At 35.1% G+C, this 24,515-nt stretch overlaps 1 protein-coding gene and 1 long non-coding RNA gene across 2 annotated transcripts in view; both read right to left on the bottom strand.

Moving 5' to 3' along the window:
• The window catches only part of LOC120885689 (uncharacterized), a 47,735-nt gene extending 36,886 nt beyond the window's left edge, over nucleotides 1-10,849 (bottom strand). The window contains exons 1-5 of the mRNA XM_078022664.1: nucleotides 10,780-10,849; nucleotides 6,113-6,206; nucleotides 3,290-3,318; nucleotides 3,127-3,190; nucleotides 611-690 (exon numbers count right to left, since the gene is read on the bottom strand). Of these exons, the coding sequence (XP_077878790.1) occupies nucleotides 611-690; nucleotides 3,127-3,190; nucleotides 3,290-3,318; nucleotides 6,113-6,182 (243 nt within the window). The 5' untranslated portion in view covers nucleotides 6,183-6,206; nucleotides 10,780-10,849. The remainder of the gene's footprint in view (nucleotides 1-610; nucleotides 691-3,126; nucleotides 3,191-3,289; nucleotides 3,319-6,112; nucleotides 6,207-10,779) is intronic.
• A 1,975-nt stretch (nucleotides 10,850-12,824) lies between these two features.
• On the bottom strand, nucleotides 12,825-24,187 carry LOC144366587 (uncharacterized). The gene is made up of 4 exons (XR_013425654.1): nucleotides 24,094-24,187; nucleotides 19,774-19,853; nucleotides 14,800-14,890; nucleotides 12,825-12,913 (listed from the first exon to the last, which is right to left on the bottom strand). It is a non-coding gene; the product is annotated as an uncharacterized LOC144366587 (long non-coding RNA).
• Between the last annotated feature and the right edge of the window lie 328 nt (nucleotides 24,188-24,515).

The raw sequence follows: 24,515 nt of genomic DNA, 5'->3' as shown, positions 1-24,515 counted from the left end.
GCTTCACCTTTCAAACTTAATTTCTAGCTCTGGCTCTTATTTCTTTACTAGTTATTTCAGACCTTCTTTTTCTCAGATGACTTACATCTTATGAGTAGGATGATAATACTCTCCCCTTACAGTGATACTTGTGAAAGTAGCCTATAAAATATGCTCATTTTCAGCTCTGATACTCAGATGTAAATACTGCCCAGGAAACATCCCAAAGAGAAACTTGCACACTACAAGTACCCACATGAGTCTATGGAATAGAAATCCTTTCAAGTACATGGAAATGAACCACCTACTAACACATACAACAGGAGAACAGAGGAAAAGACCTTCAAAATTTCATGATTTCCCTAAAGTTGCATCCAAAGTATTAGGTCTAACCACAACTAAATAGATAAAGTAAATATAATTAATAGTTGCATTGATTTCTTTAATTTTTTTTTAGTTGTAGCTGACCAGTTAACTTCTCTGTACTTAAATATTTAATTACTATGTTTGGATTCCCAAAGAGTATTGTAGTAGGTTATCTCAATTGGCCTAGTTTAATGTCTGGAAGCAAAAAAAGAAAAAAAAGAAAGAAAAGAAATGACCAGGAATTTAAATTGACACATGTGCCTACCTTTTGCTGGCGATGTGCAGTATCATCAATATCATGAAAACTCTTCTGTTGTGCCTTGGATGATCTATCCAAATGTGGCTCTGTTGACAAATTTACAGATAAACTTCTTAAAAAATTCATGTGAAAGACAAATTATCCAAATAAAAAGGAAGAGTATGAATAATCTTATAATTTTATTTTCCCAGTTATATTTTTATTGAAGTTTTACTTTAGGAGAATGTATTTCGTATGTGAAATTTTTATTGCTGATGTGTGGGCCTGTGTATTTTACCCCAAAACATGTGTAAGCTTGGCAAATACTATAATGCTGACTTCAGATCCCAAGTTTTTATATTGGGAGACAGAGTGTCTGTAAAGTCCAAAGTTTACTGGAAACCCTGCAGGGGCCTGCCTCAGCCTCTCAAATACCTGCAATTATGGATGTGTGCCTCTGAACCCCATTTATACTGACATCATTGAAGAGTAATTTTACTGGTCCAATACCTCAGAAAACCACTGGGGGAGACACTAGGTGTTCACCATGTATGATGCCTATAATAACTCACAACTTGATCCATTCAACTTGAATAAAAATTTTATAGAAAAAAAATTAAATTTCCATGTAAACCAAAATCATCACACTGTTTACTCTTTGCTCAATTATTGAAATTTAAAAATCCTTTGTACTTAATTTTGTCCCAGATAAATGATCACATTTACACCTTAATAAAATGAATTCCATATTGTTTTTCTTTTTAATTTCCCTTTCTTTTCATATTTTTTCTATTAAAATTGCCTCTGTCATGCAAAACGTCCATGATTATAACCTCTTATTCCTGACATAAACTGTTTTTGCTTTTCCTTGGGACTACTTTAGACATATTACAACTTTGGTATGGGGTAATAAACACATGAGCTGTAAAGTATTCAGTTTCCTAGCCAGTTCATCAGTTACTGAACTTGAGGGAACTGTTTTTATATCATGTTACTGTCAACAGGTTTATTTATTTTTACCTATAGTTGAATTTGTGATAAGAGCTAGAGGTAAAACTAGGGACCAGGGGTAAAGATTTTTCTAGAGATAAAGATGAAAGAAGACTTCAAAGTGAGGATATCCACTAGACAGAGGAAATGCTGAAAGAATGGAAGGCTATACATAGACACAGGGTTTAAATGGGACATGCTTGTCTGACTATATAGGGATTGGCAAGGAGAATGGCCAGAGGATATTGCAGGCAGAGAGAGGGATCAAATACACAGTGAGACAAAATTTGTATTATGAAAGATTCCTGGAGAAGTTAAGATGCTTGGACATCCTTGTGTTAAAGTGGGCCGACGGTCATATATGCAGTATATGCATAAATAGCAGAACCAACTTCAATGCAATATGCAGGTGCCCTTGAGTGGCATGTGCATGAAATGGAGATGAATAATGAGAAGGCAACAGTGCACTAGAAAATTGATGCATCCTGATTGGATGCCATTTTTCTCAAAATATAGAGAGTAGAAAAATTTCAGTGAGATGTATAGAATCAATTTTAACTAAATGAACAAAGACAGAAGGTGGTTCTGAGTAATTTGAGATTCTGTTATTCACATTTACAAATGAGATGCTTAATACAGTACAGGAACTGTGAATGTTGCTTTCATTTAGCAAGTAGTTTCTCCTGAAGCAAAATCTTCCTCTGTTGAGAGAACTCATTTAGAAGCTTGGTGTGAAATGTTCTGAAATTGGATTTACAAAACCCACAGGACTATCAAAAAAGTCTGTGGGAGAGGATCAATGGGAGATCAACTGCCCAGCATGCAAAATAATCCATTTCAATGCCAAGCATTGAGAAAAACATAAACAAACCATGTCATAGGAATATGAGAAATCTCTTATTGCTATGTGTAAGTTTATTTTTGATTTAGATCATTTAGTCCAAATTCCTGAAAAGAAGTTTCTCCAGTAATAATAGATTCATTTTATAGGAAAGGAGTAAAGTTACATATGATTATACATTGCATCCTTTCTTGTTATAGACTGATCACATTAATGGTGAAGGGCACAAACAAAAGTAAAGCATGAAACAAAGTAAAAGGTCTTGGAATTAGTCCATACACAAGTTGTCACAGTAGAGTTGACATTCTCTTTTCAATGGGTTTCTCCTATGTCACAGGCTGAAACTGACCTCCTAGATTCAAGCATAAGCCATATCTTCATTCTCTCAGGCATCTCAGTTCTAGCTCTTCCCCTTTAATCTCCTTTTAAATTTAGGGAAGAAAGAAAATCAGCCTCATATTTCAACTAACCACTGTAATGACTGCAGTTTGGGAAATATAATTTTAGAGATAAGTATGATATAAGCACTTTTTAATACATTTTCCTCATGAATTTACAAAAATATTTTGAAAAATGGATCAAGCATCAACATCCACATGTTGTGGCAATAATCACAACCATTGTGGAGTGTATATATATAGTGTGAATAGTTTGTTATCCTTTTAAAAGTTTTATTATATGCTTTCTAGAAAAGTTGTACCACAAAAGTTACCTATATTGAAGTTCCATGTTTGCATCGTCAATTTTACCCTTTTTTCTTCGATTTTGTTCATAGGCTTGATGTTTTTGGAGAAAAGATATAATATACATTTTAGATTTGATCCCATCCAGCACGCACTTAATAATGTAAAATAAACATAGAAGATGAATTTTACCTTCCAGGAATCATATAAATCCCGACAAACTGAAAAGAGATTGAGATGATGCTCAAATAAATCTGAATGTGCAAAGAGGAGGGGGGAGGGTATGTGGAGGCAGGAAAGATGGTGGAATAGATGGACATTATTACCATAGGTACTGTATATATATGATGACACTACACTATGTACAACCATAGAAATGTGAAGTTGTGCTGCAATTGTGTAGAATGCATCAAAATGCATTCTGCTGTCATATATATACCTAATTAAAATTAATTACTTTCCAAAAATCTGAATATAACAAAACTACCCTCATTACACACTAAATGAATATGGACCCTAGTCCTGGTAGTTAGCATTGGTGAAGACTACTTTAGTTTTAGGAATCCTCTTTCATTTGGGGGCTTTATATTGAGCAATGACAGAAGACTCAAATGTACTAAATCAGAATCAGGAATATAGGTTTCAGAAAACTTGCAGTTAAGTTTCCAGTGGTAAAATCACTTTTGCAATGGTCTTTAATAGAATGCTAGAGATGCAGAATGTTGAAGAGCACAGTAATCTGTTTTCAGAAGAGGAAAAAAGGACCCTGAGAAGTGTAATAAGGAAACTGAGTTTAAAATATGGCAGCACATATCTTGAGTGAACCCTATCAGAATCATTTTATCCATTTTATTGTAAGCATACTTCCTGTCCCTCATTTGCCTCATAATTAACAAATCCAATGTTTCAATGAGTTTTCAGGAGAAGGTATACTTATGTGCACATCAGAGTGAGTTTTCTGAGCTAATTAGCCCAGATATGTGTGTTTAGAATAAAAGGTAATACACATCTTGCTCACTTATGTGAAAAACTGGTGTACCTTCTTTTCCCAGAATCCCTTGTTTAATCAATAATTACTTTCTTTTTGCCCTATCCTGGGAAGACAGTGATTCCTCATCCATTGAAAAAAAAATATGCAGTAAAGCTAAAGTGTTTGGACTAGGCAATACTAGTCACTTTTCCAAAAAGGAAAGTGTTCTGAAAGTTTTCAGAATTATCAGATATCAATAGACTAGTGTGTTTCAAAGAAATTTGTTGATACAAGAAGAGTATTGTATTGGTGTTGGAGGAGAAAACTTCATAAAAGTTTTCTGGTTGTAAAATGAGTTTCATGTGGTTTATCTTGACAGCTTTTTAAGTAATTGCATGCAAGTTCCAGATGATCACAACATTTGCTTTCTAGCGTTCAGAATTTATCTCAGCCATATGGTGCATTCCTGGAATGTCCAGGGACATGGTTTCTCACAAAGCACCAATAAAATAATAAAATCAACAATATTAAGGATGATAATGAGAATAGTAAATATGGAAATATTAGCATTCTTTAAAGAAATGAATGCTTCAAAAATACAACACAGCTCATCTGAATGAGACATATGGATGCCTCACACACTGTGATGCCTCTGGATGTAGATGGAGGGGGAAATGGGTAGCTGCAGGTTACTCAGATTCTTCCAGTTGTAACTGATTCCTATCATGACTGCTTGGGATTTTGAGTTGAAACAGACAAACTGACGAGAATTCTCTCCTGCTCCTCATATTTCCTTGCTAAATGCTATGTTATCTTCCTCACATTCCCAACCCTTTAGCTTTCCCAAAGGAACCCACGGAAGTGGGAGCTTGTCTCCTTACATTTTACATTTTATGTGTGGCTCTTTGCCACACCTTGCAGCCTGTCAATGTGACAGATTTATCTAAGAAATATCTTCTCTTCACCTTAGTCTTTGGGTCCCTCCCACATATCAACATACATGCTCCAAATGAAAAGCAAGATTTGTGCTTGCACTTGATCTGGTTGTGTCTTTAAATGTAAGAACTGATAGTGTTTCTTGCATAGTTCCCCAAAGGATATCCAATGCACAGTTCCAAATCATTTTTTCTACAGATCAGGATCATTTGAATCACCTTAGACTATAATGAACATATAGAAGCTACAACATACTGAGTCAGAACAAGTTTTTGAACATGGTCACTAAGAGATGTTTCCTAAAAGTTGCAGAGTGTCCGTGTGAAATTTGTCAGCTTTTAATTCCTCTAGGTTAATTTGAATGTAGCTGTGGATTCTTCCCTCAAAATAAAGTTTAGAAGAATCTTTAAGCTTTCCAAAGTTAATTTTAGATACCTGTGGATTTGGAAAATGCCCAGTAATAATTCCAAATCCTTTCAACTAAATGATTTGCTGTTTCTGCCCTAAAATTTTGCCCTAGTGAGTAGCAACATGTTGCATGTCATTAAATTGTACACCTGCCTAATCATTTAAGAAAAGTGAACTTAGCTCTGTGGGAACAGGTCTTCAGTGCTCAATTCATTCCCAACTGTGAGTAAGTCAGGAAGGGTGGAAAAGTTAAATCCTCTCCATCATTCAACTTTGGAACTGGAAACACCCAAATTCTTCCCATATTTTGAAAACCCTATTCTTTTCTCTTCTCACATATTGTTGGGATTTCCTACCCTCTCCTGAGTACCACTGGTTCTTTTTTACTTTTATTCTTTTTGACAATGTGTACTCACTACCTTCATCAGTCTTCATTCCCTCTTTTTTTAGGCCTTTTCCTTATTTAAATTTACCTGTGATAAAAGCATGTCTCAAATGCAACTCACAGTTCAGTACCTTTATCTATACATCCAATTTAACCTGTGGCTGAAACCTACTGAGAGACTCCACTTCTTACAATTTTTTCTTAAACTTTACTACTTATTTAATATGCACATGTCTTGCATAATTAGTATATACCAGTGCTCATATTTCTTGGACATATTCTTTCCAATGTATTTAGTATTCTATGTGGTTCTTACCTTTTCCAAGTTTACTTATTCTCTCTTTTGTGCTTGCATAGATCTCAACAGATTCAGAAGCAGCACACATCTCCTGATGTTGCTCAGAATCATTCTGGTAACAATAATGAAAAAATGAGTTACATATAGATATTATCATCACTCTTTGCACATCCCCATATTTACAATTGTGCAGTCTTTGAATTGGAGATTAGACCATTACATTTAGTGAAACTATATTTCCTTATGAGTCATGATCTTATGTAGCCCAAATGAAGCTGAGCTCTTCTCTCCATCTAGCTACCCATGGGATAAAATCAGGAAAAATGAAAGAGGAAATGTGTTCTCTGACAATAGTCACTGATACACATATATTCAAAGCATCTCACATCAGTGCTTAACTAGCAATGTGTGCATTCCCCCAACAAAACTAAGAACACAGTAGAAAATAATCAAAACTCTTTTGAGGCTGGAACTTGATGTTATATAGATTTGAAATTTTAGACATAGGAGGGTTAAATTTAATTTTTTAAAAAAATTTTCTTGTGGTTGGACATGATTCATTTATTTGATTGATTTATTTTTATGTGATGCTTAATCAAATTCTGGGTTTCACACATGCAAGGCAAACACTCTTATCACTAAGCCACAACTGCAGCCTGGGAGGGTTAAATACTGAATGTCAAAATATGACATTTGATGTGAAAGAAACTTACAAATGTGTCACATCAAGTAGGAAGAAAATATGCTTGGAATTGTTTAATTTGAGTCATAGAATCTTCCAAAAATTAATATGTGTCAGTAAAGTATTTACTTCATGAAAATTTCATTTTCAAGGAAGAGAAATTTGGAACAAAAATGTGTCTACAATTAATGTGGACAAAGGAAAACACTGCATTTGGGTAGAGTATGCAAACATCTTCATTGAAGAAAGTCTTGGAATTCCATAGAAGGAAGGCACTATTTAATGACCGAGTATTTTCAGAGATTTGAGCCAGAAGAACTGGTGGATGGAGCCAGAAAAACTGGTGCATGGCTGCATAATGAATAAGTCAGGCTCTGTGGAAATGCTGGAAAGCCACGACAGAGAACCAGTGATGAGATGAAATACAGAATCCATGGCTTTTAAAAAAAGAAATGCATTCATTGAAGAAATACACTGCAGCATTTCCAGGAAAAAGTAGCAGAGCACAAGTAGTGAATCTCTCCTCTCGAAGGCAGAGGAGTATGTCACTATCCCAATTAAAAAATGGAAAAAAAGCAAGAGATACACAGTTCTTAAATCAGGAATTACAAAATGCCCACTAGAATTCAAGGAAATACCATTCAAAACTGCATTGGCATTTCAGATGCCCCCAGTCAGAATTACATTTTTCAAGTATTCAAATAATAAGTGCAGTTTGGGATGTGGCAGGAAAGTCCAATCCTAGACTGCCAGACTGAAAATTAAGACCTTTACACTGGAAAGCATTATGAAGATTCGTTTAGATTCTAGGAATATGATCCAGCTTTCCAACTCCTTCCAATTAATGCCAGTGTATGAATCGAATACACACATGATATATGAACTTGAATTTTAGCACTGCAAGTCACATTTATAGAGTTATAGAACTAATTGATAACCACCAACAAAGAATGAATTAAAGAAAACACATGGAATATTCAGCACTGATGTTTTAATATTTATTTTTGTAGTTGTACATAATAGCTTTTATTTATTTTTATGTGGTGCTGAGGATTGAACCCAGTGCCTTTCACATGTGTGGTGAGTGCTCTACCGCTGAGCCATAACCCCAGCCTCTTCAGCACTGATTTTTAGCAATTTGGTTATTCTTGATAAACCATTATGGCAAAATGATTCCTCATATTGTGTATTAAAATACTGCCTTAAATCTTTCAAACATGTAAAAGTTATAGCACCAAGATCTTCTTAATTGTATAAAAATTATTTTAGAGAGATAATAGGAAGCTAATATAGATTCCTTTCAACTCAAATACAACATTTTCAGCAAAGGAGAGACTTGGATTTTTGCATGGTTTTCAAACAAAGTTAAAAATACTGCCCAAAATCCTAGGCAGAATTAGACTATAAGTGCAGGATCTTTTTCACTCTGATTACCTCACAGAGGCTTTTTTCCTGGGATAACTGAAAAAACATATGTTCCTATTTCAACTTCTATCAGATGAAACCATGGCACAAAACAATAGTTAGGAGGCACCCAAAAGAAGAATTAATATGGGTTTTAAAAATAATCTGAGACCAGATCTGCTGAGAGCTCTGGGTAGCTGCAGCTTGGACCTATGGTCTGACAAAGATTAAAAAGTCATGGTACTTTCATTGAAATGTGTTGTTTGAAGCTCTAAGCAGGCTGCATTCTAAAAGCACAAATCAGCAGCCATACCAGGGATGGTAAACAATCTCAGCTGAGAGGCATTTGGAGATTTGTTTATATTTCCAACACACTGGTGCTTATAGAACGTCTCCTGGGGATTACAATAAAATCCTCAGGGCACACACCTTGGAGAAGAGTCCCATTGTAGTAACTCTATGTGCTGGATCAGAAACCACTGCAGGTCTTGCAACTTCAAAACACAGAATCAACTCTCCTTACAGAATGGTGGAAGTTTACCCTGATCAAATGGTGTCAGGATAGTGATAATTAGAATGGGATGGAAACTCTCATCAGGAATACATGTGTTGTGCCTGTTGGATAGTTATTTTGAGTAGAGGTCCACAGAACACTATCTCTTGAAATGGTTGTTTAGAATAATGACAGTGAAGGAGAAGTGCTTTTTGAAAATTCAAGTGACAGAAGAATCTAGCAGTGCTGGGGCATTATAAGGTATAATAGTGTTTGCCTTCAGTTCCCAGAAGAAATCACAGATTCTGCAAGCAGATCATGCCTGCTCTGCTCCAATAGGTTGTAAGAAAACCCCTTAGAGATATGGACTCTTGCCCACCTCTACATCACTAACTATAGGAGCCAATTCTTGGAGTCTGCATTACTCAGTAGTTCCCAGGGTTCAAGGGCCAGAGTGTTTGTCAGTTTCCATGTTAGATGGGCCCACAGCCCTGTGTATATGAACAAGTACTAAGGGTGAGGATTTTCTTCAAATTGTAGAGTTCCCTCATTTCTCTGGGTGGGGTGGGGGAACCAACGAGCCTATGAGCTCAGCTTATTCATGCCAATAGCAGGTTAGGCCTTTTAGGGCTAGAGCAAATAAAGAGCTGGATTATTTTTGTTTCCCAGAAACCTCCTAAAATAGGTTTCTAAAATTAGAAATCCTGGACAAACTATCTTCTATAATGTTAGTATAAGGGAAATCTGAAGCTTTTGCTGTTGTTGTTCTTGATATGTTTTTGTCTGCTATTGGTATAGAGTTTTTGCATTATTTTGTTTTTCACCTTCAATCTTTTTTTTTTCTTAAAATTTCATTCCATTACTCTGTGTGTGTGTCTGTGTGTGTGTGTGTGTGTGTGTGTGTGTGTGTGTGTGTGTGTGTGTGTTTCAGGGGGCTGTGCATTCACTATGAAGTGGCCAATTTAGTTCTCATTTAAAATTTTTCTTTTCAACTTTAGTTCATTTCCCCCTCATCTCCAGGACTTTGGTCTCTGTTATACTCACTTCTTTAACTTTCCTTCATTTTTAACAGAAGACCTAAAAATTATAACCAAGGCCTCTTTTTATTTGCCAGGCAAATATTGTTATTTCCTGCTTTATCTCTTGTTTTTGTGGTTTTCTAGAGATGATTTTAAAAATACATTTTATTTACAGGTGTAAGTGTTTTTCAATAAACTGTGATCATTGTTGGGAGTTTATTGTCTACTCTCACAGAAATACCTGTGAGTGAAACTGGCACGTGGAAAATTCTGGTTTTAGAAACTGATACTCAGATATAAGCCCTGCTCAGGACACATCCCAAAGAGAATCTTGAACACTACAAGGACCCACGTGTAATAGTGGATGAAAACCCATGCAAATGCATGTAAGTCCTTTACATAGTAACACAGATCATATGAGAACAGGAGGCAAACAACCCTTCAGAATTTCATAATTTCCCAAAAATAGCATCCAAAATCTTTGGTCTAACCTCACATAAAGAGGTAAAGTAAACATTTTCATAATTTTATTGATTTCTTGCAGACAATGGATAGGAAACAGGTATTGTTTGTACATTAGCAGAAAAATACCCATCCTGAGGTGTTCTCATTCCATAAGGAGAGAGTTTTGTTTCTTATTGGAGCCTGTTCCCTTCCTCAATGGAGACACTTGCAAACCTTGGCCCAGATGACAGGGAATGTGAAATTAAATGTTAAGTCTTTGGGAATGAAGCTGTTTTTTCCATGAATGGATTCAGTGAGTCATTGCCTTTAGCATGTTTCTAGTTTCAACTGGTTATTTCTAAGTCTCCAAGTTATCACTCTCCACTTATGGATGGCACCCAGAGGCAAACACCAACATTCTTCAAAAATATAGGAACAATGCTAACATAAAGCTTACCTGTAATCACCTTGATTTCTAAAGCTATTTTTATATTAATGATCTGTTAACATCTTTACACTTAAATATTAAATTGTGATGTTTGGATCCCCAAAGAGTGTTCTATGAGTTCAATTCACTTGGCCTAATTGATCTACTGAAAATGAGAAAAATAGAAGTAATTTGGAATTTGACACATGTACATACCTGTTTTTTGCTGTGCCCAGCACATTTAAGTCCCCTTTGCTCTCTGTGTGATGACTTTCCCAAATGGGACTCTGCTGAAAAATGCACAAATGTATTAAACTACTTTAAAAATAATGTGAATGGCAATTAATCCAAGTAAAAAGGAACAGTAGTAATGATCCTATCATTTTACTTTCCTCAAGTATAATTTCAATCAAGCTTAATTTTAGGTGAATATATCTCATGTTTGAAATTTTTATTTTGTTTGCATGTAGGCCTAGGTATTTTATCCAGGGACATGTATGTCCTTGGCAAGAACTATTGTGTTTATACCAAATTCCCTGATTAATATTTGGAGACAGGGCATCTGTAAATACCAAAGTTGGCTTGAAACCTGACAGGGATCTGTCCTCAGCCTTTTAAGTACCTGCAATTATGGACATGTCCCTCTGAAGCCAGTACATATTGACATCAATTAGGGGTGATACCCTGTGTCACTATGTACAATGCTAAAATAACTCACAGCTTGATCTACTTTAGGTGAAAGTGAATTTCACAGAGAAAAATTTATATTTCTATGGAAATAGGAGGCATCAGAATTTTTACTATCTCTTATTTTACATATTATACTTAAAAATGTCCATTGTACATCATTTGTGATATCTTCCAAAAGTGATCACACTTACATCTTTATCAACAAATTTCATAGTTTTTAAAAATTTGTTTTGTTTCTTTTCTTTTTTACTATTAGGAATCAGTCTGTCTTGTGAAGCATCTATGTTATTCCTAATGTAAAGTCTTTTTTCTTTTGCTGGGGCTACAGCAGACATTTTATAGCTTCCAAACTGGGTAATAAACATGTGACATGTAAAGTATTCATTTTTCTGTCTACTTCCTCAATTCCTGGACTTGAGTGGACTACTTTTATATTATGTTGCAGTCAACATTTGTATTAATTTCCACCACAGTTGAGTTTGTGATAAGAGCCTTAGAAAACAGGTGCTAGTGATGATTTATATTTTAGAGATGGAGATAGTGGAGACTTCAGAAGTGAGATTACCCACCAGAGGCTAGAAATACTCAGAGCTGAAAGGCTGTACATAGAGACAGGATTTAAATAGGAACATATTTTTTGATGATTTAGGGATTGGTGAGAGAAGAGCAAGAGGACAGTAGAGGCAGATAGAGGGAACAAGATAGAGACTGTGCAGTAAAGAAATAAGAAGTGCAGTAAACTACAGCTAATGTGAATGTTGCTTTTCTTTACCAAGTAGTTTTTCTTATGGTAATATCTTCCTATGTTCAGGAAATTCCTTTAGGAAGAAGGTGAGCAATTTTCTGAATCTTGGATATATGAAACACACCAGAAAATGAGAGAGGTCTGTGGGAGAGGTTCAGTGGGAGATCACTGCTTAGCATGTAAAAGGATTCTGTTCAGTGCCCAGCATTGAGAAGAATAGGAACAAACAAACTATGTCAAAGCAATATGAGCAAATGTTTCTTTGGTATATGCAAGTATATATTTGATTTACAACTCAGTCAAAATTTCTGGAAAACTGTACTCCAACAAATGGACATCTATGTGCAAAGAAGGGTCAATAAAAGCAGCAAAATGAATTAAATATGTGTGTTGAGTAAAGCCACAAAACTCAAAGTACTAGAACAAAATCAGGAATATGGGTTCAGTAATATTTACATAGTTGAGTTTCTAAAGGAAAAATCATTTTTGGAATGACCAATTATAGAAAGACATAGGTATATATACCAGTGTCAAGATGCAGAATGAACTGTAGTCAGAGGAGGAAAGAAGAAGCCTGAGAAATTCAATGTCAAAATGTGGCAGTACAAATCTTTAGTGAATCTTATCAGAATCATTTAATACATTTTATTACGTTTCTTAATTTTTATTTGCCTTATAATTAATAATTCCAAAATTGTTATGAAATTCCCAGGGAAAATATAATTGTTTGCTCATCATGGAGAGTTTTCTGAGCTAATTAGCTCAGATATAGGTGCTGAGAGCATCAGCTAACACCATCTCAATGTTTGTTCATACCCATGTAGAAAATTGGTGTGTCACCTTTTCCTTTATCCACTCGTTTAACCACCATCAGTTTTATATTTTCTCTCTTGTATGAAGGAAGTGATATGACATCTATGGGAAAAAAAGATGTATGATAAGGCACAAAGGTTTCAGACAAGGCCATCCCAAAGAAAAATTTTTCTGAAAACTTGAAGAGTTATCAGATACCAATGAACCATTGTGTTTTAAAGAAATTGGTAAATACACTAAGAGTAATAGTGTTAGTGTTTGAGGAATAAACTGAATAAAAGTTTCTGGTTAAAATTTGAGTCTGGTGTGGCATATATAGACAGCTTTTTAAGGAATTGCACACAAGTCTCAGATCATCCCAAAATCTATCTGCTTTCTAGAGCTCAGAATTTATCTCAGTAATATGGTGAATTCCTGGCATGTCCAGTGACATGGTTTCTCACAAAAATCAGTAAAAGAATGATGAAAGCAACATATTAAGGCTGTTAATAAGAAATGTATAAATGAAAATATTAGACTTCTTTAAAGTAATGAATCCTTCAAAAATGCAATGTTGCTAATCTGAATGGCACATACGAATACCTCACACAATGTGGTGCCTACTAAATAAGAAGGGGAGAAATTGGTAGCTGTACATTACCCTGATTCTTCCAGCTGCTACTGGTTCTTATCATCTTAGAACCAGATACTGACTTGAAAACCGACAAACTGAAGGGATCTGACTAGAATTGTCTCCATTTACTTGCATTTTCTACCTAAATGCTATTTCCTCCCTCACTTTCCCTTCCCTGTAGTTTTTCCAAAAATATCCATAAAGTGGGAGCTTCTCTTTTTCCATTTTACACCCTTTATATGGATCTTTGCCACTATTTGTTGCCTGCCAAAGTAACAGATTTATCTTAGAAATATCATTTCTTCATATTAGTCCTATGTCCTTTGCACATCTCAAGAGACATGCTCAGAATGAAAGCAAGATTTATGATTGCACTTGATCTGGTTGTGTCCTCAAACTGTAGGAATCAATAGCAGTTCTTGCATATTTCCCAAAAGGAGACACAATGCACAGATGCAAATCATGTTGTCTATACACTAGAATCATTGGAATCACCTTAGATTCTAATGGACAAGTAGAGGCAAGAGTTTGAAGATGGTGCCCAAAGGATGATTCCTCATAGTTGCAGAGTTCCAGTGTGAAATTTGTCATCTTCAAATTTGTCTAAGTTAATTTCAATGTATCTGTGAATTCCTCCCTAAAATGTCCCCACAAGTTAAAATTCATAAGGATGTATAATACCTTCATTGATCATTTTTCATTACTAATTTTAGATTAACTTTAGATATCTGTGGATTTTGGTCATGCTTACTTACCATTCATACTTCTTTCTACTTTTACATTTGGTGTTTCTGCACTATCATTTTGCCCAAGGCTGTATTAACATATTGTATGTCATTAAATCATTTGGGGTAACTGAACTTAGCTTTGTGGCAACAGGTCTTCACTCCTCAATTTATTTCCAACTGTGAATAAGTCAAAAAGGGTGGGGAAGTTTTACTTTCCCCTTCACTCAACTTTGGGAATGGCAACATACAAATTCTTCCCACATTTTGAAAACCCTGTTCTTTTCCCTTTTCAAGTGTTGTTGAAATTTCCTACCCTCTCCTGACTACCATTTATTCTTTCTATTGTTTTTACTATGTGTGCTTACTGCCTTTCTCAGTCTTCACTCCCCCTTCTTCTGTGGTTTTCCTTATTTCAGATTTACCTGTGAGAGAAGCATGTATCAAATGCAACTCACAATGCAATTCCTTTAGCAATACATTCAATTCAACCTGTGGCTGAAAAGCAATGAAATACACCATTTCTTATGTTTATTTAACCCTACTATTTATTTTAATAGACATATTCCTTGAATAAGTACTGTATGCCAGTGCTCATATTTTTTGGCCATGCCCTTTCCAATGTATTTTGTATTCTATATGGTTCTTACCTTGTCCATGTCCATTTATTGTCTTTGTGCTTGGTTCAAATTTACTGGATACACAAGCAGCACACACCTCTCGATGTTTCTCAGAATCACTCTGGTGAAAATAATGACAATAATAAGTTTCATATAGCTTTCTGCATCCCTCTCTGACCATCATTATATTTATAGTAGGAAGACATTGCAATTGCAGATTACACCATTACATTTTCTGCAACAATATTTCCATATGAGACACATTTTCACATGCTTCCCTAATGAAGCTGAGCTCCTCTCTTCATCTGGCTACTGATGGGGAACATCAGGAAGAATGAAAGAGGAAATGTGTTCTCTTACAACAAACTCACTGATATGCATATATCCCAAACAACTAACATCAGTGCTTAATTAGTAAGCTCTGCATTCTTACTCAAATCTAAAAATAGAGTAGAAAATTTATTTAAAATGCTTTTGTGAATTAGATTTCATGTTTAACAGATTCACTATTTCTAACAATGAAGGGCCAATTGTTTTATTCATTTATATGATATTTGTTATGATAAGACCCTTCCAATGGGTCACCTCCAGTAGGAAGAAAATACTCTTGGACTTGTTTCAGTTGAGTCTCCAGAGACTTCCAAATATTTGCCTCATTAAGCAAAATGTTTAGATAGTCAAAATTTCATTTTAAAAGAAGAGAGCATCAATAAGAGAATGTGTCTATTTTGTATTCTATTTTGTTACATATCACAGAATGATTACAATTCATATTACACATAAAGAACACAATTTTTCATATCTCTGGTTGTGTATAAAGTATAGTGCACATTTTATGTGAACAAAGAAGCACACTCAATTTGGTTAGAGTATGCAATACTTTTCATCAAAAAAGAAACTAATAGGAATTTCAAAATCGTAAGGCAGTAGAACAGCATCACACTGAGTTTCTTAACTGACTACTTTCAAAGTTTGGAATCAGAAAAACTGATGAATTTGCATAACGAATAGGACAGCCTGTGTGGAAATGCTAGGGACCCTCAACAGGAATCAGTGACCAGATGAACATACATGTGCCTACACACCATGTAGGGTCACGTCACTCAGCTGACAGGCATTTCAAGTTCTTGTCCATATTATCACTACACTGATATTGTAGACACCATCCTAGAAATTACAATAAAATCCTGAAGGCAAACACCTTTGAGAAGTGTTCCATTGTAGTACCTCTGTGGGCAACACAGTAATCATGGCTTTTTAAACAAGACATGCATTCATAGAAGAAATAGATGGCAACAGTGCCAGGGAAAACTAGTGATGTGCAAGCAATGAATTCCCCTTCTAGAGGATTGAGGAGTCTCACAAACCCAATTAGGCAATGGCAAAAAGCAAAAAATAGGAAGTTCTCAAATCATGAATTACAAATTGTTCACAGATATATCACATTTACACTAGAAAGCATTTTGGAGATTCCTCAGGATTCTAAGAATATGACTGCCATTTGACCCAACTTTTCTACTCCTCGATCAGAACCCCAGTGTACCAAAACCAGCATGCACATGTGATTTATGAATGTTGCTGTTTTAGCACTGCAAGTCAAGATTGTAAAGTTCTGGAACTAACTCTGATACCCCCCAACAGTAAAATGCATTAAAAAAAACCAAAAAGACACTTAGCACTGAATAAGTAGCAATGAATAAGTAGTAATATACTTATTCATGGTACCCTACTATGTCAAAATGAATCCCAATCCTTTATGTGAATTCAGCGCCCTAAAATATTCTAATATACAAAAGGCACAACAGCAAAATCTCCTTAAGTATATAAAGAAAAATAGTTTAGTACAAATAGGAAACTAATGTAGATTTCTCTCAGTTCAAATACAACATTCTAAGCAAAGTAGGGAGTTGAATTTTTTAAGGTGAATCAACCAGTATTCAAAATACTGCTAAATATTCTAGGCAATATTCAAGAGCCTCATCACCTAATGCACATTATCCATACTTTTTTCCTAGATTTCAGAAAAAAATTTCATCACTATTTTTTAATAAGATGGTCCTCTGAAACAGACAGTAGTTAATGGAGGTACTCACAACAAACAAGTATTAGAGTGGTATAAACTGAAACTGAGACATAGATCTGTTGATAGCTCTGGGCTGCTACATTTTAGTTCTGTGGTCCGCCTGAAGATTAAAAGTTTCTGAAACTTTCACTGAAACATGTTGTTTGATTTTCTGTGACAGCAAGTTCCAAGGTTATGCCTGGTAAAAATTGCTCTCCTGTAAAACTACATACATGTGCATACACACCATGTATAGTCAAGCCACTCAATTGAGAGGCACTTCAAGTTTTTGTCCATATGATCACCATACTAATATTGTAGACACCATCCAGGGAATTACAATAAAATCCTGAGGGAAGACATCTTTGAGAAGTGTTCCATTGTAGTAACTCTGTGGGCAAGATCTGAAACCATTGCATGTTTGAACTTCCCAGATGTATAGCCAACTCTCCACACAGAATGGTGGAGGTTCACCCTCTTATATGTTCTCAGGATAGTGATAGGAATGAGCTGAAAATTCTCATCAGGAATACATGTGTTGTGTCTGTGGGACAGTTAGCTGCATAGTGTTTCATAGAGCACTGCCTCTTTAAATAGGTGGTTTAGAATACTGATAGTGAAGGAGACTGCTTTTTGAGAATTCAAGTGACACAAGAATCCAGCAGTGCTGGGGAATTGTCAGGTGCAATGGTATGTTCCTTCAGTTCCCAAAAGAAGGCTATGACTCCCATGTTCCAATAAGTTGCCAGGAAACCCCTCAGAGACATGGAATCTTGCCCACCTTTAGACCATTGACTACAGGAATCCATCAGGTGGTCTGCATTACATACTGGTTCCTAGGCTCCATGAACCAGAGTGTGTGTCAGGAAGTTTACACATTAGATAGCCCCACATTTCTGAGTAGATTAACAAGTAATGATGGTGAGATTCTCCTTGAAATTGCTAAGTTCCCTCAGCATTCTCTGTATGTGGTAGGAGACAAAGGAGCAGAGAAGCTCAGCTTATTCATGCAAATAACAGGTTAGGACATTTGGAGTTAGAACAAATAAAGTGTTGAATAATATTTGTTTCCCAGAAACCCCCAAAGTTATGTGTGAGTAAAATTAGAAATCCTGGACAGAAAGAAATATCTTCTTTTCTACTGTGTTATTATTAGGGAGTCTCAAAGCTTTTGCTATTATTATTTTTGATATTTTTGTTTGATAATTTCTATGAGTTTTCCATGTTATTTATTTTTCTCTTTCTATTTATTTGAGAGATTTATTCCATTCATTCATTTTTTTGTTAGCCAGAGAGAATTTTTATTCTCATTTTAAATCTTTTCATTTCTCATTTTTATTGCATTTTTTCCTCTTCTCCTATTCTGACTCTGCTTACTCTCACCACTTTCACTCTACTTACTTTTTTGAAATATGTTTCAATAATTATATTATAAGCAGGACATAATTTTTTTGCAGGTTAACCTTGTTATTTCCTACTCCATCTCATCATTTTGTGCTGTTCTGGAGATCATTTAAAACATATATTTTATGTACAGTGGATACATATTTTGGTTTATGCTGTGATCATTATTGGAGTTTATTCTCTCCTGACAGGAGCCAATATGAACTTGGTGTGAAGAAAATTGACTTAGAAGCCACTGACTTCTTACAAACAAAGCTGTGTTAGGTTCAGCACTGCACTGGAGATGGGTGGACCAGCTGGAGCCACACAGCTACACAGCCTTTCAGAGTTGGGTGTGGCCTGTCAAGATGCCAATCAACTTCATTGCTGCAAGAACCCTAACACACCAAAAGGCAATATTCCTCCTGCTAAAAACTTATCTCTGCCTTTGATCTACTCTCCCTTAAATAAACAACTTGATCCTTTTTCTAGTTGTTCAGTTCCAGCTTCTACTGGGATTGGGGAACATTTCAGGAGCTCTGCTTTCCTTTTCAAACTTAATTTCTGGCTCTGGCTCTTATTTCTTTACTAATTATTTGAGACTTTCTTTTTTCCCAGGTGGCTTACACCTTCTGAGCAGGAAACTACCCTGGCAAGGTGATGGTGGCTCTGTGATACTCTCCCATTATAGAGATACTTGTGAGTGAAAGTAACATGTTAAACATGCTCATTTTTCAGATGTGATCCTCATCTATAAACCGTGTCCAGGAAACATCCCAAAGAGAAACTTGCACACTACAAGTACCCAGGAGACACTATGGAACAGAAATCCATTCAAATGCATGGAAATCTACCATCTACTAACACAGACAACATGAGAACAGAGGAAAAAATACACCTCTCAAATTTCATGATTTCTCAATAATTGCATCCAATGACTTAGGTCTAACAACAACTAGATACTAAGAAAAAATATGTTAAATAAATGAATTGATTTCTTGAAGGGAAATGACATAAAATCAATAGAAATTGCATGTATACTAACAGAAAAGTACCCATCCTAAATCATTTTCCATTAACAGGCAATTCTGTGTCTCATTTGAGTCTGGTATCTTCTTCAGTAAAGACACAGGAATCCATGGAGAATAAAATCTTTAACCTTGTCATTGGTGACAGCTAATGTGAAATTAAACACTGAGCCTTTGGGAATGAAGCTATTTTTACATGAATATGTTCAGCAGTCATTGTATGTATGCATGATCCTAGTTTCAACTTGTATGATATTCTCCAATTTATCATTCACCATTTAAGGCTGTCACATACATAGAAATGCAAACTTTATTGGAAAATATTAGTGCAATTGCTTGCATAAAGTTTATCTGGCATCCACCTTGATTGCTAAAGGTATTTTGATATTGATGACCAGTTAACTTCTCTGTACTTAAATATTTAATTACTATGTTTGGATTTTCAAAGAGTATTGTAGTAGGTCATTTCAATTGGCATCTGGAAGCAGGAAAAAGAAATGACCAGGAATTTAAATTGACACATATGCCTACCTTTTGCTGGTGATGTGCAGTATTATCCATATCATAAAGCCTCTTCTGTTCTGTATCAGGTGATCCGCCCACATGTGACTCTGCTGACAAATATACAGATAAACTACTTAAAAATTCATGTGAAAGACACATTATACAAATAAAAAGGAAGAGTACTAATAATTATATAATTTTATTTGTCCAGTTAAATTTTTATTGAAGTTTTACTTTAGAAAAATATACATCATGTTTGAAATTTTTATTGCTGTTTGTGTGTGGGCCTATGTATTTTACACTCAAACATGTGTATTCTTGGAAAATACTATAATGCAAACTTCAGATCCCAAGTCTTTATACTGGGAGACAGGGTGTTTTTCAATTACTGGGTTTGCTGGAAACCTGAGAGGCTGCCTCAGCCCCTGAAGTACCTGCAATTATGGATGTGTGTCTCTGAACCCCATGCATACTGACATCATTGAAGAGTAATTTTACTGCTCCAATACCTCAGAAAACCACGTGGGGAGACACTAGGTATTCACCATGTATGATGCCCATAATAACTCACAACTTGTTCCATTCAAGTTGAATGAAAATTTCACAGTAAAATATTAAATTTCTATGTACACTGTAATCATCACACTGTTTACTCTCTCTCTTCCTCAATTATTAACTTTTAAAAATCCATTGTACTTTATTGTGTTCCAAATAAATGATTGCATTTACACCTTAATAGAATGAATTCCATATTATTTTTCTTTTTAGCTTCCATTTCTTCTCATATATTTTTCAATCAAAATTGCCTCTGTCTTGCAAAACATTCATGCCTGTTATTCCTGACAAACTGGTTTTCTTTCCTTGGGAGTACCTCAGACAGATTACAACTGTTGTACTGAGTAATAAACATGTGAGCTGTAAAGTATTCATTTTCCTACCCAGTTCATCAGTTACTGGACTTGAGGTGACTGCTTTTATATCATTTACTGTCAAAATCTTTATTTATTTCCACCTGTAATTGAATTTGTAGCAAGAACTAGAGGAGAAAATAGGGGTCAGGGATGATGTCTTTTCTAGAGATAGAGGTTAATGGAGACTTAAAAAGTGAGGTTATCCGCCAGAGGGAGGAAATGCTGAGGGTATGTGAGACTGTACATACACACAGGGCTTAAATGTAACATGCCTGACTGACTATAGGGATTGGCAAGGAGAACTGCCAGAGGACATCACAGGCAGAGAGAGGGATCAAAATACACAGTGAGAAAACATTTGTATTAAGAAAGATTCTTAGTAAATTTAAGATGCTTGGGAATCCATGTTTTAGAGAGGTGTTATGTCATATATGCACTATATGCATAAATAGTAAAACCAACCTCAATGTGATAAGCATGTGACCATGAGTGGCATGTGCATGAATGGAGATGAAAAATAAGAAGGCAGCAGTGCACTAGAAAATTGATGCAGGCCTGATTTGATGGAATTTTTCCAAAAATACAGAGGGTATGTAATTTTCAGTGAGATTTATGGAACTCATTTTAATTAAATGAACAAGAAAGAAAGTGGCTCAGTGTGCTTTGAGATCCTGACTGTAACACAAGGTTTCAAATGAGATGTGTAATAAAATGTAGGAACTGTGAATGTTGTTTTCATGTAACATGTAGTTTCTTCTGTAAAAATATCTTCCTGTGTTGAAGAAACTCATTTAGGTGCTTGGTGCACAATTTTCTGAAACCTGGATTTAGAAAACCCACTAGAGAATTAGAGAGGTCTGTGGGAGAGGTTCAGTGAGACAGCAAATGCTTAGCATGCAAAAAGACCTTTTTTAGTAAAATAAAGAAATAAAATATGTCATAGAATGATTAGCAAACACTTCATTGGTATGTGCAAGCATATTCTTGATTTACCACTCAGTCAAAATTTCTGGAAAACTGTTTGCCAATAAATAACACATTCATTTTATATAAAAGCAGTAAAATGAATTACATGTGTATTGAGTAAAGTCACAAGATTCAAAGTACTAAAACAAAACCAGGAATGTAGGTTCAGTAATATTTGCAGTTAAGTTTCTAAAGGAAAGATCATTTTTGAAATGATCAATTATACAATTATGTCGAGATGCAGAATGAACTGTATTTAAAGGAGGAAAGAAGACCCCTGAGAAATTCAATGTCAAAGCTTTTAAAATGCGGCAGTACACATCTTTAGTGAATCTTATCAGAATCTATTCATCCATTTTATTATAAGTACTTTTCCCATCCCTTATTTGCCTTATAATTAACAAGTCTAAAGTAGTGATATAAATCTGGGGGAAGATATAATTTTTTGCTCATCATGGGGGGTTTTCTGATGTATGTGTTTACAGTCAGCTAACACCATCTGGGTGTTTATCCATACCCATGTGGGAAACTGATATATCTTCCTTTTCTGTATCAGGTGACTCTACCAATACCAATTTTATTTTTCCTCTGTTGTGTGAAGAAAGTGATCCAACATTTATGAAAAAAAGAAATATGATAAAGCACAAAGGATTCAGATTAGTCCATCAAAAAATTGTTCTGAAATCTTGCAGAAATTGCAGATATCAATAAAATATTATGTTTTGAAGAAATTAGTAAATAAAAGTAATGATGTTGGTTTTTGAGGAGTAAACTGCATAAAGATTTCTGGTTCCAGTTTGAGTCTGATGTGGCATATCTACAAGGCTTTTAAAGTATTTTCAAAAAAGTCCCAGTTCAGAACATTTGTCCTCTAGAGTTCAGAAGGTATCTCAGCAGTACTGTGGATTCTTGGCATGTAAGCAACATGGTTTCCCAACAAAGCACCAATAAAATAATGGCTTAAACAAAATATATTAATGATAAGAATAGTATGAATGAAAATATTAGCTTTCTTTAAAACAATTAATTCTTCAAAAATTCAATGTTGCTCTTCTGAATGACATATATGGATGCCTCACATGTTGTGGGGCCTGCTACATATGGAGGAGAGAAATTGGCAGCTTTAGGTTGCCCTTATTCTTCCAGGCCCCACTAGTTCTAATCATCTCTCCATCAAATATTGATATTAAATGAGACAAACTTTAAAGACCTTAAGAGTATTCTCTCCATTTACTCATATTTCCTAGCTAAATTTCATGATTCCTCCTTCATTATCCCTTCCCTTTAGCTTTTCAAAAAGAACCCTAGAGTGGAGGCTTGTTTCTTTCCATTTTAAATTCTTTGAATGGATTTTTGCCACTTTCTTTCCTGGCAATGTAACAAATTTATCATAGAAATATAATTTCTTCATCTTAGACTTTTGAGTCCCTCTCAATTCTCAAGAGACACGTATAGAATGAACTCAATATTTATCCTTGCAATTGATCTGGTTGTGTCCTAAACTATAGGAACCCTTAGCTGTTCTTGCATATTTCTCAAAAGGACATGCATTCCCTGCCTGAGACCAGGATCTTTGGAATCACTATAGAATGTAATGGACATAGAGAAGGAAAGACTTGCTCAGTCAGAATGAGATTTTGGACATGATACCCAAGAGATGATTTCTTACGTTTTCAGAGTTCCAGTGTGAAATATGTCAGCTTCCAATTACTCTAAGTTAATTTGAATATAGCTCTGGATTTTACCTTAGGATATCCCTTCAAAGTCAAGTTTAGAAGAATCTGTAATCTTTTTCCAACATTAATTTTAGATACCTGTGGGTTTCGGGAATGCTCCACAACTATTTGTACTTCTTTCACCTTTTTTATATGCTGTTTCTTACCTGTGTTTTTGTCCTAGGGTATAGCAAAATGTTGTCACTAAATTTTGTACATGCCTAATCATTTATGGTAAATAAACTTAGCTTTGTGGCATCAAGTGTTTACTCCTCAATTCATTTCCAAGTGTGAATAAGTAATAAAGGTTCAGAAAGATGTACTATCCCCTTCATTCATCTTTGGAATTTGAAACTCACAAATTCTTCCCACATTTTAAAAACCCTGCTCTTTACCCTTCTCATATGTGGCTTGAATTTCCTGCCCTCTCCTTGGTAAAACTTATTCCTCATTTTCTTTTTGACTCCATGTACTCACTGTCTTTCTCGGTCTTCATTACATCTTCTTCTTGCTTTTTTCTTATTTTAGATTTACCTGTGATAGAAGCATGTCTTAAATGCAACTCACAATTGTATTCATTTAGGAATACTCCCAATTTAACCTGTGAATGAGACCTAATAAGATGCCACTTTTTATCTTCCTTTTTCCTTGCTAGCTATTTAATAGACATATTCTTTGAACAATTACTTGATGCTAGTGCTCATATTTTTGGCAATAGTCTCTCTATTATATTTTGTATCCTATGTGTATCTTACCTTTTACATATCCTTTTATTCTTTTTTTTCTGGTTAAATGGAATGCACCAAATAGACAAGAAGTACACTCATTATCTTGCTCAGAATCACTCTGTTAAAAATAATGGCAATAATGAGTTACATATAGATTTCATCATCACTCTTTAGACACCACCATGTTCATAGATATGAAGTCATTGCAATTGGAGATAAGACCATTACATTTTGTGCAACAGTACTTTCCAAATGAGACACTATCTTATGCATTCCAAATGAAACTGAGATGCTTTCTTCATCTGGCTTCTGCTGGGGTAAAACCAGGAAGAATTAAGAGAGACTGTGTTCCCTGATAACAAACACTGATATGCATATATCTAAAACAATTTAAATCAGTGCTTAACTAGCAAACATACTCAGCAATACTATAAACACAACAGAAAATT

The sequence above is a fragment of the Ictidomys tridecemlineatus genome, chromosome 1 (assembly GCF_052094955.1).
Source record: "Ictidomys tridecemlineatus isolate mIctTri1 chromosome 1, mIctTri1.hap1, whole genome shotgun sequence".
Taxonomy (NCBI): Eukaryota; Metazoa; Chordata; class Mammalia; order Rodentia; family Sciuridae; genus Ictidomys; species Ictidomys tridecemlineatus.
This window is presented reverse-complemented; position numbering and strand designations above follow the sequence as displayed.